This window comes from Mercenaria mercenaria, chromosome 5 (assembly GCF_021730395.1).
Source record: "Mercenaria mercenaria strain notata chromosome 5, MADL_Memer_1, whole genome shotgun sequence".
Classification (NCBI taxonomy): Eukaryota; Metazoa; Mollusca; class Bivalvia; order Venerida; family Veneridae; genus Mercenaria; species Mercenaria mercenaria.
Window position 1 is genome coordinate 71,824,104 of NC_069365.1, and position 13,468 is coordinate 71,837,571.

At 35.4% G+C, this 13,468-nt stretch overlaps 1 protein-coding gene across 4 annotated transcripts in view; it reads right to left on the reverse strand.

Moving 5' to 3' along the window:
- LOC123557586 (uncharacterized) overlaps nucleotides 1-13,468 on the reverse strand; it is an 80,347-nt gene that overhangs the window by 54,674 nt on the left and 12,205 nt on the right. Inside the window, exons 8-12 of one of the 4 annotated variants that reach the window (XM_045349139.2) lie at nucleotides 13,086-13,149; nucleotides 12,285-12,502; nucleotides 5,689-5,941; nucleotides 3,939-4,170; nucleotides 1,276-2,250 (exon numbers count right to left, since the gene is read on the reverse strand). The exons of the other annotated variants lie outside the window; for them this stretch is intronic. Of the exons in view, the coding sequence (XP_045205074.2) occupies nucleotides 2,145-2,250; nucleotides 3,939-4,170; nucleotides 5,689-5,941; nucleotides 12,285-12,502; nucleotides 13,086-13,149 (873 nt within the window). The 3' untranslated portion in view covers nucleotides 1,276-2,144. Of the gene's footprint in view, nucleotides 1-1,275; nucleotides 2,251-3,938; nucleotides 4,171-5,688; nucleotides 5,942-12,284; nucleotides 12,503-13,085; nucleotides 13,150-13,468 lie in introns of those variants that run through there. 4 annotated transcript variants of the gene reach the window in all.

Below are 13,468 nucleotides of genomic sequence, written 5' to 3' on the forward strand. Positions count from 1 at the left end.
TGCGCGGATGCGCAGGCTGTCGCAAAGCCACTATGTTTGTTTTTTCATGGCACGGCTCATTTATTAGATTTCATAATCAAATTCAAAAACATGTTAAAATCCCAGAAATTCCAGCCAAAGTAACCAGAGCAAATGAAATCCTCGTGACTCGGGCTACTCCGGATACTCTGGCTGACCAGAGTAGTCAGAACATGTTAAAATCCTAGAAACTCTTGCTACTCTGGCTGAACTCTAGTTGAACTCTGGCTACTCTGGCCAGCTCGAGTAACAAGAGTTCTGGCTGCTCTGGCTGCTATGGCTACTCTTAATAGCCACTTGAAAATAGAAATTAACTTGAAATCCAGTTTAAACATGCTATTTAGATAGAAATGACATATTAAGTTTCATAATCAAACTCAGCCAAGACGGAAAATGTTTTGTGAACCAGGTTACTCTGGCTACCCTTAAAATCATAGAAACTCTGGCTATTCTGGCCAGCCAGACTAACCAGAGCAAATAAAATCCAGGTGATTCGGGCTATTCTTGACTATGGCTGACCAGAGTAGCCATAACATTTTAACATCCTAGAAACTCTGGCTTTTCTTGTTGAACTCTGGCTACTCTGGCCAGCCAGAGTAACCAGAGTTATAACTTCTCTGGCAGAACTCTGGCTACTCTGGCCAGCCAGAGTAAACAGAGTTATGACTTCTCTGGCTGAACTCTGGCTACTCTGGCTAGCCAGAGTAACCAGAGTTCTGACTTCTCTGGCTACTCTGGCTAAACTCTGGCTGAACTCTGGCTGAATTCTGGCTGAACTCTGGCTGATCTCTGGCTACTCTGGCTGCTCTGGCTAATTTCACGCACATTTTTTACTCTGGCTGCTCTGGCTAATTTCACGCACATTATAATTTAAGTGTAGCAAACTGTTCTAATTGGTTTCCGGTTCTAATGCAAGCCGTAGTAGTGTGTGTAAACTATAAAATATTATAATATCAATTTGTTCTTTAGCCTGAATAAAATTGTCATTTCTGACGCAGATAAACAAAATAATGCAACGACACACATTAGAATGACGTCACACACCCAATATAAAATTAAGATGTTAAAATAATATGGAAAACTATTGGCGTTCCCGGTTCTATTGTAACTTAAGGGAAAGTAAAAACGAGTATGTAGTTACTAGAAATATATACATTCAATGTTATCCAACTTATGATTTGCTTGAGGGTTCGAAAACCCTGTTTGGGATGTGAAATTATTTCATAATAGGAAACTTTCATCACAAAACGATTCATTTCTTTGCAATTTATTTTAATAAAATAATAGCAATAAAACCTCAGTAATATTCTAAGTAGATGAAGTTATTCTGCAACAACTACAAAAAGACAGCGGAATTAGTTGTCCCTGGGTAAGACACGTCCACGCTTCTAAAACTAATATTTTCTTGCATACCAGACAGGACTTTCCCGTGTTTTTGTCGGTGCTTGAATGTAAGAATCTTTCGTTGGTTGAAAAATCGAATTGAAATATCTGGCTCGACGGTAACTGTCAAGTTACCTTCGATCCGATGTTTCAACCAGTGAAAGATTCCCCGATTCACGTGCTGTAATTTAGGAATGAATGCGTAAAATCATACACTATTATAATCAAATTGTGATTAAAAGAAACGAATTAGTTTTATTACTTTTAACCTTTAAAGAATATGGTATGCAAGAAAAAGAATATATCACTGGTTGTAGGTGTAAATGGAAATATCGGGCTCTCGGATAACTATTTTGTGGAAACTCGGCAGAGCCTCGTTACCGCCAAAACAGTTATCATCGAGATCCGCACCTTCAACAAGTTAAAAATTCCTAGAACATACATTCTTTCGGATAAAAGTTCCTCAAGTATGGATGATTTACATCTAGTATGAAAGAACACTTGGGAAGCTTCTTCAATTTTGAGAAGTTGCATTCAGCCTCCCCTGCCCTATATGTTCGTGAGGGGAGTTAATCGGTGGCAACCATAAATAAAATTTGATTCACAGCTAGGAGGCTCTGCATATCACAGAAACACTTCGTAAAAATATAATTTTAGGTAGCATTCTATTTCCATGTGACATAGGTAGATCTAAAATGCCAAATTTATCTCATCATTACATAAATGTGTTCGCGTATAGGTTTTCAATTCCATATCATGTCTGAATTATTAGCAATGAAATATCTAGTAGCGTTCTTATAGTAGTCTTCACTAATGTAGAAACACTGTTTCAGCTTGGCATGATCATTTCTGTAAAAAAAAGAACAACATTAACGACCATTCGGATAAGGTAGTGCCTTATCTACCTTGCGTATGAATATAGCAGCAAGGATTATTTGACTGTCTAATTCACTGTAACAGGAACTTATGAAAATTCAGTCTTAATTTTCCAATAAACAAATATAACAAATCATTCTTAAGGTCTCTTGGGATGGCAGTATGAACTTTCTTAAAATTTGATATGGTCTTTATTTTAACTTCATTTTATTTTAAGGTCAAATACATGTACAAAATAGATCTATCATGACAAATTCGAAATTTTACAAAAATGTTGATTCCATTTTTCCTTATGCAAATTAAGATATGCTAAAAGTTTTATAAGTTTTCTTAACAAACATATATAGTCAAATTACTGTTTGGAACATTTTATTTCTAAAACGAAACGTCCAAGAACATGATCAGTGGAATTTGGATGAAATAATTTTGATGATAATCCGTTTTAAAAGACGATAACCAATATGGCTGTTAGTCATCCTCAAAACTAAAAAAAAATCAATTGTTTGTTATCTTAATTCAGTAGGAAATATTTCCATGTAAACACATATTGTGAAAAGAAAACGTACACTGAACTATTGTGCAGATTCGTTATAAGCCGATGGAAATGTCCCCCCACATGTCCTTATGCTAAACTTTTAAGTATTAATCCCAATAACTATGGAAATTCTTCTGTATTAAAATTTGATATACTTACCCATTGGACCATGGAAATATCCTTGTGAAGAGATTATTTTAATATATTAACCACAGGACCATGGAAATGTCTTTGTAAAAAGATGATTTTTAATATATTAACCACAGGACCATGGAAATGTCTTTGTGAAGAGGAATTTTTGGTTGCGGGTTTATCCCGCTACCAAAGTTAAAGTGTATTTCTGACTATCATAACATCTTAAAAATTTATTTTATTCCAAATCACACCCATAGGATGTTCATGTGCTACACAAAATAGTCCCATTCATGAACAATGCGGATAAATTATCAATGAACAAGCAGTTCTTATTTAACCTGTATCCACTCACACTGATCATTTATATTATATAAGATCTATCAATGATAAGGAATTCCAGCCCATTTACATCCCAAGCTGGGTCAGGCAGAGTTCATCTTTGATGAGGCACATTAAATTTGTATTTGTTTCTCATTTCATGTATATTCATAGACTGGCATTTAAACAGACAATAAATCTACAAAAAACCCGCAACCATCAGACATTTCAAGGCTTTGATAAATATATTAACCACAGGACCATGGAAATGTCTTTGTGAAAATATTATTTTCCATATACTAACCACAGGACCGTGAAAACGTCCGTGCTAAAATTTTACAATTCAAAAAACCTTAGGACCATGGAAATGCCGTTGAGCTAAGCCTTTATCTATACACCAGGGAAATAGAGACGTTCCCCTGCCCTGTACAAAAGGCATGTGTCAAAGCTTGGATAATAGACCAGTTTTTTGAAATTGCAGAGATGCTGACGCTACAGTGTCATGGAAAAATCAAACATGCTTCTTTACGACTATAAATCATGGAAATGTTTTCATGGAAAATACTTCCAAAGTATAAAATTAAAGTCTAGCAGAATAAAAGAAGTGCAAATGTATGTTTGACACAGCTCTCCCTCTATATACGTATCCCGAGAACATTATAGAAGGACTTACTGCATCCCATTGCAAAACATAAGGCGTAGCGGTCGTCTGCAAACAATTTCTGCGGGAAGATACGTCGTACAGGCAGGATCTAAAGGTCCAATCACGTATTTCCAATTCCGGTCAAATTTACGCTTACGCCCGTTTTGCGGGAACACATGTATAGCCATCTGTTTTTTGTATCTGTTGTTTGGCAACTGTAGAAAAATCTGCTGTGTCTGGTGGTCTGGTGTGTCTGCTACAACTGTAAGTGTTATGTTCAGTATATTTGATTTGCGAATATATACAATAACATCAGGTTCAGTTTTGTAAGACGTGTCGGGCCTCCTTGATCGCGCTGACAAGGTCATGGACTTTACTCACTTGCTCCTCTACGCTGTGGGTTCGAAACCAAGCTTAGGCTGCATAATTATTTCATATGAGGAACCCATCCAGCTACATTTCGGAAGTAATGCAGTTCTACCAAGGTGCCCATCCTTGCCTGAAGTAATGCCCGAACCAGGACACTAAGGGTCTTCTTCCGCTATCAAAGTCGGAATGTTGTCGTATCAATTGTAACTGTGTCGGTGTGACATTAAACCCAACAAAAATTGTGAGAGATATTGTAACAAATTATATAATATATATAGCATAAAACAGAAATCTACTAAAATATAATGTTAACGGCGAAACTCCGAGAAGGAATTTACGAACTGAAATTTCTTTGAGTCCAACATATTTGCTTAAAATCATTTACAAACGTATACTATGTGGGGTATTCATTTCTTAACCTTCGGCCGACGAGAAGGTCCATTAATCCAGCTTAAATGTTTCATAAATTATGCACCATTTTCAATTCAAATGTCAGGTTATTTTTATTCATGTTCACTGTTCTAGGTTCTTAAAAATGGATTTGATTCAAATTTAGTTGTGTTTTTTTCACATCAGTAGTCCATCACCCATATCATATAACACATGGTGTCTTGCTGTTACAGTAATATGGCATGAATTATGTCTCTTTTATGCTAAAATTTTTAGTTAATGTTCTGATTACTTTCTCTTTTACTCTGTTATCACTAAACGGATTTTACTCAGACATAATTTATTGTCCGACCTTATGGATATTCATTACTCTAGTGATAGCTCTAGCTTTCTCAGATATGCCCTATTTCAAAATCCAGTATCGAAATAGTTGATCACAACATCTCTTGCGGCAGCTCTTGTTACGTTTAATGGTACTTGGTGTTTTCACTGATTTCATCACAAAAATAGCATAGTATCATCTATTTACGGTGTTCCGTTAGGGACATTGAAATTTTTATTCATGAACACCATACCTCGAAAGTCAAAATCACGAAACTACGATGACAAAAGTCGAAACAATGATGTAGAAAGTTGATCTCACGGTGGCAAAACACAAAACTACGATGGTGAAAGTCGAAAGCAAGATGATGAAAGTCGAAACTACGATGATGAAAGTCGAATTCGAAAGCACGATGATGAAAACACAAAACCTCGACGGTGAATCCCGATAGGTTATCGCACCTTTTCATCATCGTGGTTTCGTGATTTAAACTTTTGAATTATGGGGTTCAGAAATAAAAAAATTCGATTGTCCAAGTGGATCATCGTATTTATTCCTTCAAATACCTTAGATAGAAAGCAACCTGTTAAAAAGAGCATGTTCCCATCTACATCACAAATGAAAATGTAGCTATTAAATGTATAGACTAAAACGTTTATAACTGGGTCCTGTAGTATAATCAGTATGATCTCTACTTACAGTGCCTATACAAACCGTTGACATCGTCCCGAGCCAGAACACGTCCGGACGTCTTTAATTCTTGATCTTTAATATATTTTATATCTTCTGTGTATTTTCTAGGAGATATTTTATAGACCTCTGATCTCGGAAGTCTTCTTTCGGTATCGTCGTAAAACTGTACACGGTATCCGACATTATAGACATTAAGAACGGTTGCAGGAGCGTAGCTGTACACATACTTCGGGTGCAGAGCTATAACCTTGTCATATTGCTGCAAAATATGAAGAAAAAGGGAATGTATATGTAGGGTTCATACTGATCTAAAACACGTGACATCTTTCAGCATTCTGGCAATTCAGACGGTAAGTATAAACAAAAACATGGACCTTTTTTTCACAAATATCATGATTAGAACAAAGTTTGAATATTGAATTAAAGCCCTGCTCCACGGCTATTCAATTCCTTACAAAACAGTGTGATATATCTGTTGTAGCCGTTGTCATCTGTCCGATACTTTCTCTCCCATAAATTGTCGTCTGTACGAGTGCTTACGGAAATACCCGATTTCCACTTGGAATATTCCGGTCGGGTTTCCACGGTTACGCACATTAACAAGTCCGATAGAGAGAAACTATGTAAAGGAGAAAAGCCGAAAACTGTCCATTATGTGAAAGAATGGACAAATCGAGGCGCAACGCGCCGAGATTGTCCATTCTTTCACATAATGGATAGTTTGAGGCTTTTCTCTGACTTAAAACACGGTCCTCACGAAAAAATCAAGATTGTCGTGATATTATATAGTGTCTATAATATTGTCCTCTTTGAGGCAAAGACAATTCATTGATTTGTGTCTCTGTGCTAAGAAAAAATACCAAGTCAAATAGAGTTAAAATTAGATTGCATAAAAATATTTATTGCAATGGAAAGTTTTTTGAATGACTTGAAGTATCATTACAAAAAGTAAAATTTAACTTGGCCGTATGATGTATGTAACAATAGTTGTCCATGCTTTGTTCGTGCTGAGTTTGCAGTTTTATATAGATGACGGGTCCGGGTGATGACATTCTAAAATGTATGTATATGTATTTTATATTATTATTACAAGACACTCGTTCTTATCTCGTAATTACGAGGTATTCTATCAATTTTATTAGAAGAAAATTATACGTATTATATGTGATCTTTACTAGTTATGACTCGTATGTCGATCGTATTTCGCTATTACAATAAATAACATAGTAATTGCAAAAAAAAAAAAAAAAAAAAAAAATGTATTGTTAAATTAAGATCACATTTCTGAGTGTCAGTTATGGCAAAAAAATGTGCTCTCCACAATTGGTGGAAATAAAGATATCTATCTATCTTTTTTTAAAAAGAGACCATCCCTCAGGTGAATAATAATTCTGGAAATTTATTTCTCATAGACCATTACCATTTATAATAGATATACTGAAATGTTTAAAGTAAGTAGTAAATACTTTTCAAAGGTAGGATTGTTTGGGAATGTGTTTTTGTTTAATATCACATGCACTTCGGCTGTCAACGTTCTATTTTGTAGAAAATATCAAGCTTCTTTTTCAAACGTATTTTAAAAGTTTTTTTGGTTGTGTGTGCAACATATTTATCTGGGTACTCTCAGTAATGAAATATGGTTAACTTACATATTTTCTTGAACATAACAGTATTTTGTCATTTTAACAGCCCTACTTTCACTTTCACTTTGCACTTTTTGCAACGTTTTGAAATGTACATGTTTGTAACATTTTCAACACTGGGAGTAGCTGGAGAAATATGTTAGGCACACAATAAGTATAGACATAATGTCAAAATATTTTTTAAAAGAAAGTTTGATATTTTCTACAAAACAGAATGTGGACGAGCAAAGTAAATGTGATAAGAGATAATCTATTATTCCAAACATAAAACTTCTCTTGAATGACACTTCTACCTATTCTGAACAGTTTGGTAAACATTTTATGAAAAACAAAGGTCTACGATGCCATAAAAATAAAATCACATGAGGGGCAGTTTCAAAACACTTTACATGAACCTTAATCACTGTGATAAATTGGTTTACACTGCACAGGTTCATAACTCTATTTTGTTTTTGTATAAAACTGCGCCCCTTTTACGACTTAGAAATTTTTGATTAAGCTTTTATATGTAAGCTGGTATTTCAGTACCTACTAACGGAAATAGATTGAAACGCCACACACTTCTCCACTGTAATGATCCCATATGCAGTGCACAGGTGTCATAACTCTACTTTGCATTTTTACAAAATTAGGCTATTTTTTCGACATAGAATTTGTTGGTTAAATTTTTGTATGTAAGCTGGTATCTCAGTATCCTCTGATAGGAATGGATTGAGATTTGCACAATTGTCCATTGTCGTGTACTGATACGCATTGCACAGGTTCCATAACCCTTTTTGCAATTTTACAAAATTATGTCCCCTTTTCGGCTTTAATATTCATTCTCAATTGACAAGTCAGTTGAATAGTCGAGCGTTGCTGTTTTCCGACAGCTCTTGTTTTTACATTACGTTGCCTATTTGCATCTATTTTCGACTGAAAATGTCATACCAGGTTGTATATCTGGGATACTTTTCTATTGCGATTCAGAAGTACACAAGGAGGACTTTACTACTTTCTAATGGTTTAATTGGCACATTGGTTTAAAATCATACGTTCCCCCTCAGGGGTTTTTTTTTATTGCAGCTACAAATTCTAGAGAAAACACGCTGTAGTTTTATTATATTTTGAAACTTTAGAACTTCTAGGCTGATGTACTCACACCTCTCAACGTACAAGGTTGTTACTATACCTTTCCATTACTAACCTGTACCTGTCCATTCTTAAAGAATCCATTATTTTAAGAATGGACAGCTACAGGTTAATAATGGACAGGTATAGTAAAAAATCGTGTGTATAGAGCGGTATCAGTACAATAACCTATATAATGGACAAAACTAACAAAGGATTACATCACAACCGTGTTTTAAGTATAGGATATAAGACGAAAACGATCCAATATGTAAAATACTGGACTGTCCGAAGCGCGTTAGCGCTGAGGACCGTCCAGTATTTTACATATTGGATCGTTTGAGGCTTATATCTTACTTAAAACATTGTTTTTATGACATAACCTATAAAAAATTACGTATAAACCATTGACGTAAAATATTCTTGAATTAATTCGGTTTTTATTCACATTAATGCATTTAATAAAAGTTGCTATATGATTATGAAATACCCTGTAGATCCTCATGACAATTTTACGCACGTTTTTCTCATAATGCACGAGTGCGTTTTTCTCGGGTTTCTCGCCTTCGTGATATTGGACTTTCGTTAGCCCGGGATTCTCGTGATGCTATTAATTGTGTTTACACATGTACACTGATGTACGGAATAAGCAGTAGTATTCTCATGAGTGGCGGCGGAAGGAGATAAATTTTGTGACATTTTAGAAAGGATTTATTTTAATTCATGGCTAGGATAAAGTGATTATGTTTTTTTTATTTAAATGTGTACAAGGAAGCTTTCTTTGTGTTAAAAATTACAAGGGTATGGCGGATTATGATAATGTTTCACTGAAAGTATAGTTGAAATCGGACAGCTGGAGAAAATGAATGCTGCATGTGCACTGAATGAGAAAATGGGTTGTTTTTTTACACGCCTGACAATATACTGTTGTGATTTATTAGTTCAATGACAGTTTTTGTTGGGTTGTACATGAACTTGCCCGAAAATCTTCAAATTTAGTGCAAGAAGACTTACAGAACAGACATTTTAATATATTATCGGATACAGCTACTGGTAAGTCCAAATCATATTATTTTCGTTCCTTTAGACGCATAGTGGCGAGGCGGATGCAGAAAACTAAGGAAAACTTGCTTTCAGTATGATTTTTATTGATGCACTCGAAGCTACTCGTATTTATGTTGTTATTATTACAACGGATGTTTAATGTAGTCCCAACTGAAATACTAAAAAATATATTTAATATCATTCACTTTGAATCTATTAGATTTATTTTCACTAAAATCTCAGTATTTCATAAAATAGCATAGAATGAAATAGAATATGCGAGTACAAAATTAAAAGATATTTCGACAAAACTAAGGTTCATGCAAGTACATGTGTCCCTTAATTGCAGTTCCTTTTTCTTTCCGAATAGGCCATCTCACAGACTGAACTAATGTGAGCAAATGCTTCACACTGGCTTCAAATACAAGAAATAAAGGCAATTTATTCTACGTAGGGTGCAATAAACGTTTATTTTTTTTTAAATGAACATCCTGTTTTTTTTACAGTTTTTTTTTCAATACGGATGTAATACTTAAATAAACATAAACTGTAACTGTCAATACCCAACAAATCTATGAGCTGCACCATAAGAAAACCAACATATTGGTTTTGCGACCAGCCTGCGCAGTCTGGCCAGGATCCATGCTGTTCGCTTTCAAAGTCTAATGCCATTAGACAAACTGTTATCGAACAGTATGAATCCTGCCCAGACTACGTGGATGCGCAGGCTAATCTTGATCCATGCTGGTCGCAAACGCACTCTGTTCGTTTTCCCACGGCGCGGCTCATATCATTTTCAGTGGTTTACATGAACATTAACGTGTAAGCATTTGTTTAGTTTTTTCTATGTACAGATGAACGGATAAATACGGGAAATGTGGAATGTGACATAACAAAATATGAGCCATGTATACGATGATGCAATGCTTCTCCTAATTTTCGTATATCGCAAATTAGTATTACTATTATTTTTATGCTTCCCGAAGGGCGAGCACTTTGGTTGACACTTTGTGCGTCTTTCCGTCCGTCCGCCCGTCCGTCCGTTGTATAACTTAAAAGGTATTAACGGCATTTTATTAAAATTTCACATAATCATAGAGCAATCAAAGAGCAGTGTCAAAGAACCATAGCTCTACCTTACCTAGCTGTTGGATTATCTCCCTTTATTATACAAAATAATGCTTTTTCCGGAGCATTACTTGAAAAGTATTGATGACATTTCATTTAAACTTAACAAAATCATAAAGGCTATTGACAGTACGGCCTAAAAGAACTATCATGATTAGTCTTATAAAACTGCTTTTTCAATAAAGAGCAATAAATTCTTGCACAATTTTTAAAACTGGAAGAAATTATTGCTCTAGGGAAACATCGTTTAAGGAGTAAGACTACGTTGACGCATGCAGAATACATATATGTATAATGCTATTTTTAAAATTTTGCATCTAGATCTATACATAAAATTTAATTTTGATATTAATTTTCCCTTTTATTATCAGTACTGTGTCATTTTTTTGGACTGCTTTCATTTGATTACAATATTTCTATATGGAATTACGCTACATGTATTGATAAATATTGGACTACACGAAGACATTGATTTTGTATATAAATCGTTTTCCTCGTGCAGTCCAATATTAAATACACAGTCCAATATTAAAATAATATTGGACTCCACGTGGAAAATACTGAACTAAGTCCCATTGAAAGCAGTCCAATATTAAAAATACAGTACAGCGAGAACAAAGGAGTGACGTCATGACAATGTTTTAATGGATAAGATTATCCGACCGTCGTGCACTGGCCAGTGCACACGGTAATAAAAAGGCAAAATTATTCTTGTTCGTGGCGGGAAACAACGAGAAATCGTCCGCGAACGTTTGGTCATCCAAACAACTATCTACTTCTAAATAATTTAAATCTATAAGATAAATTTACTTTAGATAGGTCTACATTTATTATGAACAGGTAATGAAATAAAATCCATTTATTAAATATTGATTTTGTTAGTATTCTTTCAGTAAGTAAACATTAGAGTCTAGAATTTAAAATCTAATCCACTATACGATCTCGGGGCATTGCCTGGACGGGATTCGAACTTTCTACCACCGTAGAGTTTAGGTAGAGCCTAAACCCCGTCCACCACATATCCAAAAGCTGCCTAGAAGTTTGAGGAAGTTGTATCGCTGGTGTAACCTTGCATGTCGTCCTGCAAAAAGTCCTCTTTTTAGGACAGAACTGATAATCAAACGTATGAGATTATTTTTTGAAGAATGTGCAAACGAGACATAAACTATCAATTTTAAGGGTGCTATATTATATTACTAGCCCCTTTTGACCTTATCACCTACTGAAACCCAACCGGTAGGAGTTATCTACAAACTACAGGAAATTACCCTACGAAGTCTGTAGGCAGTAGGCCAGCGTGATTTCAGTCTCGAGGTCAATGTTACTTTGACTTTTGACCTAAGAACCCCTAAAACAAAATAGGGGACCTTTACTGACCTGAGACGATCAACCTATAAAATCTGACGACTAACCTACCGGTTCCAAAATACTAGTAGTCATCTACTGACCAAAGGCAATCATCTTATAAATTTTGACAACTGTTGCTTGAAGTATTCTTGACTCAGTTATCAATCAGAAACCAAGTTTCAGCGGCCTCTGAGGAACCGACCTAAAATCAATAGGGGTCTTTTGCCGGTGACGAACAACCTGCCCATAAAGTCCGAGATTCTTACGCCGCCGAAGTGGCTTTCGGGGAAGTAGCGGGAAGCATTGCAGTATTTCACAGTCATACTGTACCTGAATCGTGTCATTATGATTTTCTTCACTGACAAGAATGTCCTCTTGATTTATCCATTCCTCGTGCCCGGTAGCGTCTAAAACCTTTACAGAGACGTCATCTACTTCAGTGACCATACCGAAATAATACCATCCGTCGTCTGACCATCGTGCTAAAACTTCTTCGTTACACTTCACTGGTTTCTTTCTGAACGATTTGTCCACTGATTTTTTACTATCTGCAAAAGCGTCTCCTTCTTATCGATCATAGTAAATCTTGCAAATTGTTAATTATAACTCTAAAAACAGGTCTCTCTGAAAACCGGACACCCCCTTTGAATCGGACACCCCTTCACACCGATACTTGTTTAGAATGTTGAGCAAAAAATTATCTCAGACTAAGCTTTGTAACCATATGTACCTCTGATATTTTTTTGTATATTTCCGTGAAATAAGGCGGCCTTTTGTAAACGGGTTTCCCTTACAAAACTTTTCTCTACCGAAAGACCCTTTAAACCGGACATCTCTATATTGACATTTAGGTTAGTATGGCAGTGTATAAACAGTAGTTGGAAAAATTAACATTTATTAAATTTTCTTAAATAATTATGTCAAAAACTTTACAAAATATGTTTTAAATGAGATTGATAAACCGTTATTACGTTGATGGCATAAACATGAACTCCCACTTGATAAAACCTGAATATTTTTACTGTAAAATTTGCATACTTTCACTTTTACATTTGCATATTTCACTGCAAAATTACAAATAAATGATTACTGTTATTACTGTTGCAACGTGGAAACATGTATTTGATATACCATTTAAGTTTGGTTGACGGTTGCTAAAGTGACGTCTAGTAGGCGTACTTGTCCGTGAGGGCACCTGCAAATAGATTTACATATTTAATAATTAAGGTAGTGGACCTGTAATGACATTCAGCAATTTACGTATTCTCTGTGTGCGATTTCGGCATTCCTCGGTCTTCACGTAGTTGCGTGCGCATTCAGTTACATAACCGTATGAAGAAATGCCGAATTTCAGACCGGGAATACGTATTTAAAGACAATTGAGTCGCACCACGAGAAAACCAACATAGTGTATTTGCGACCAGCATGGATCCAGACCAGCCTGCGCATCCGGATCCATGCTGTTCGCCAACTGTTTCTCTAATTGCAAAACAAGATATAATTCAAGAAAATCA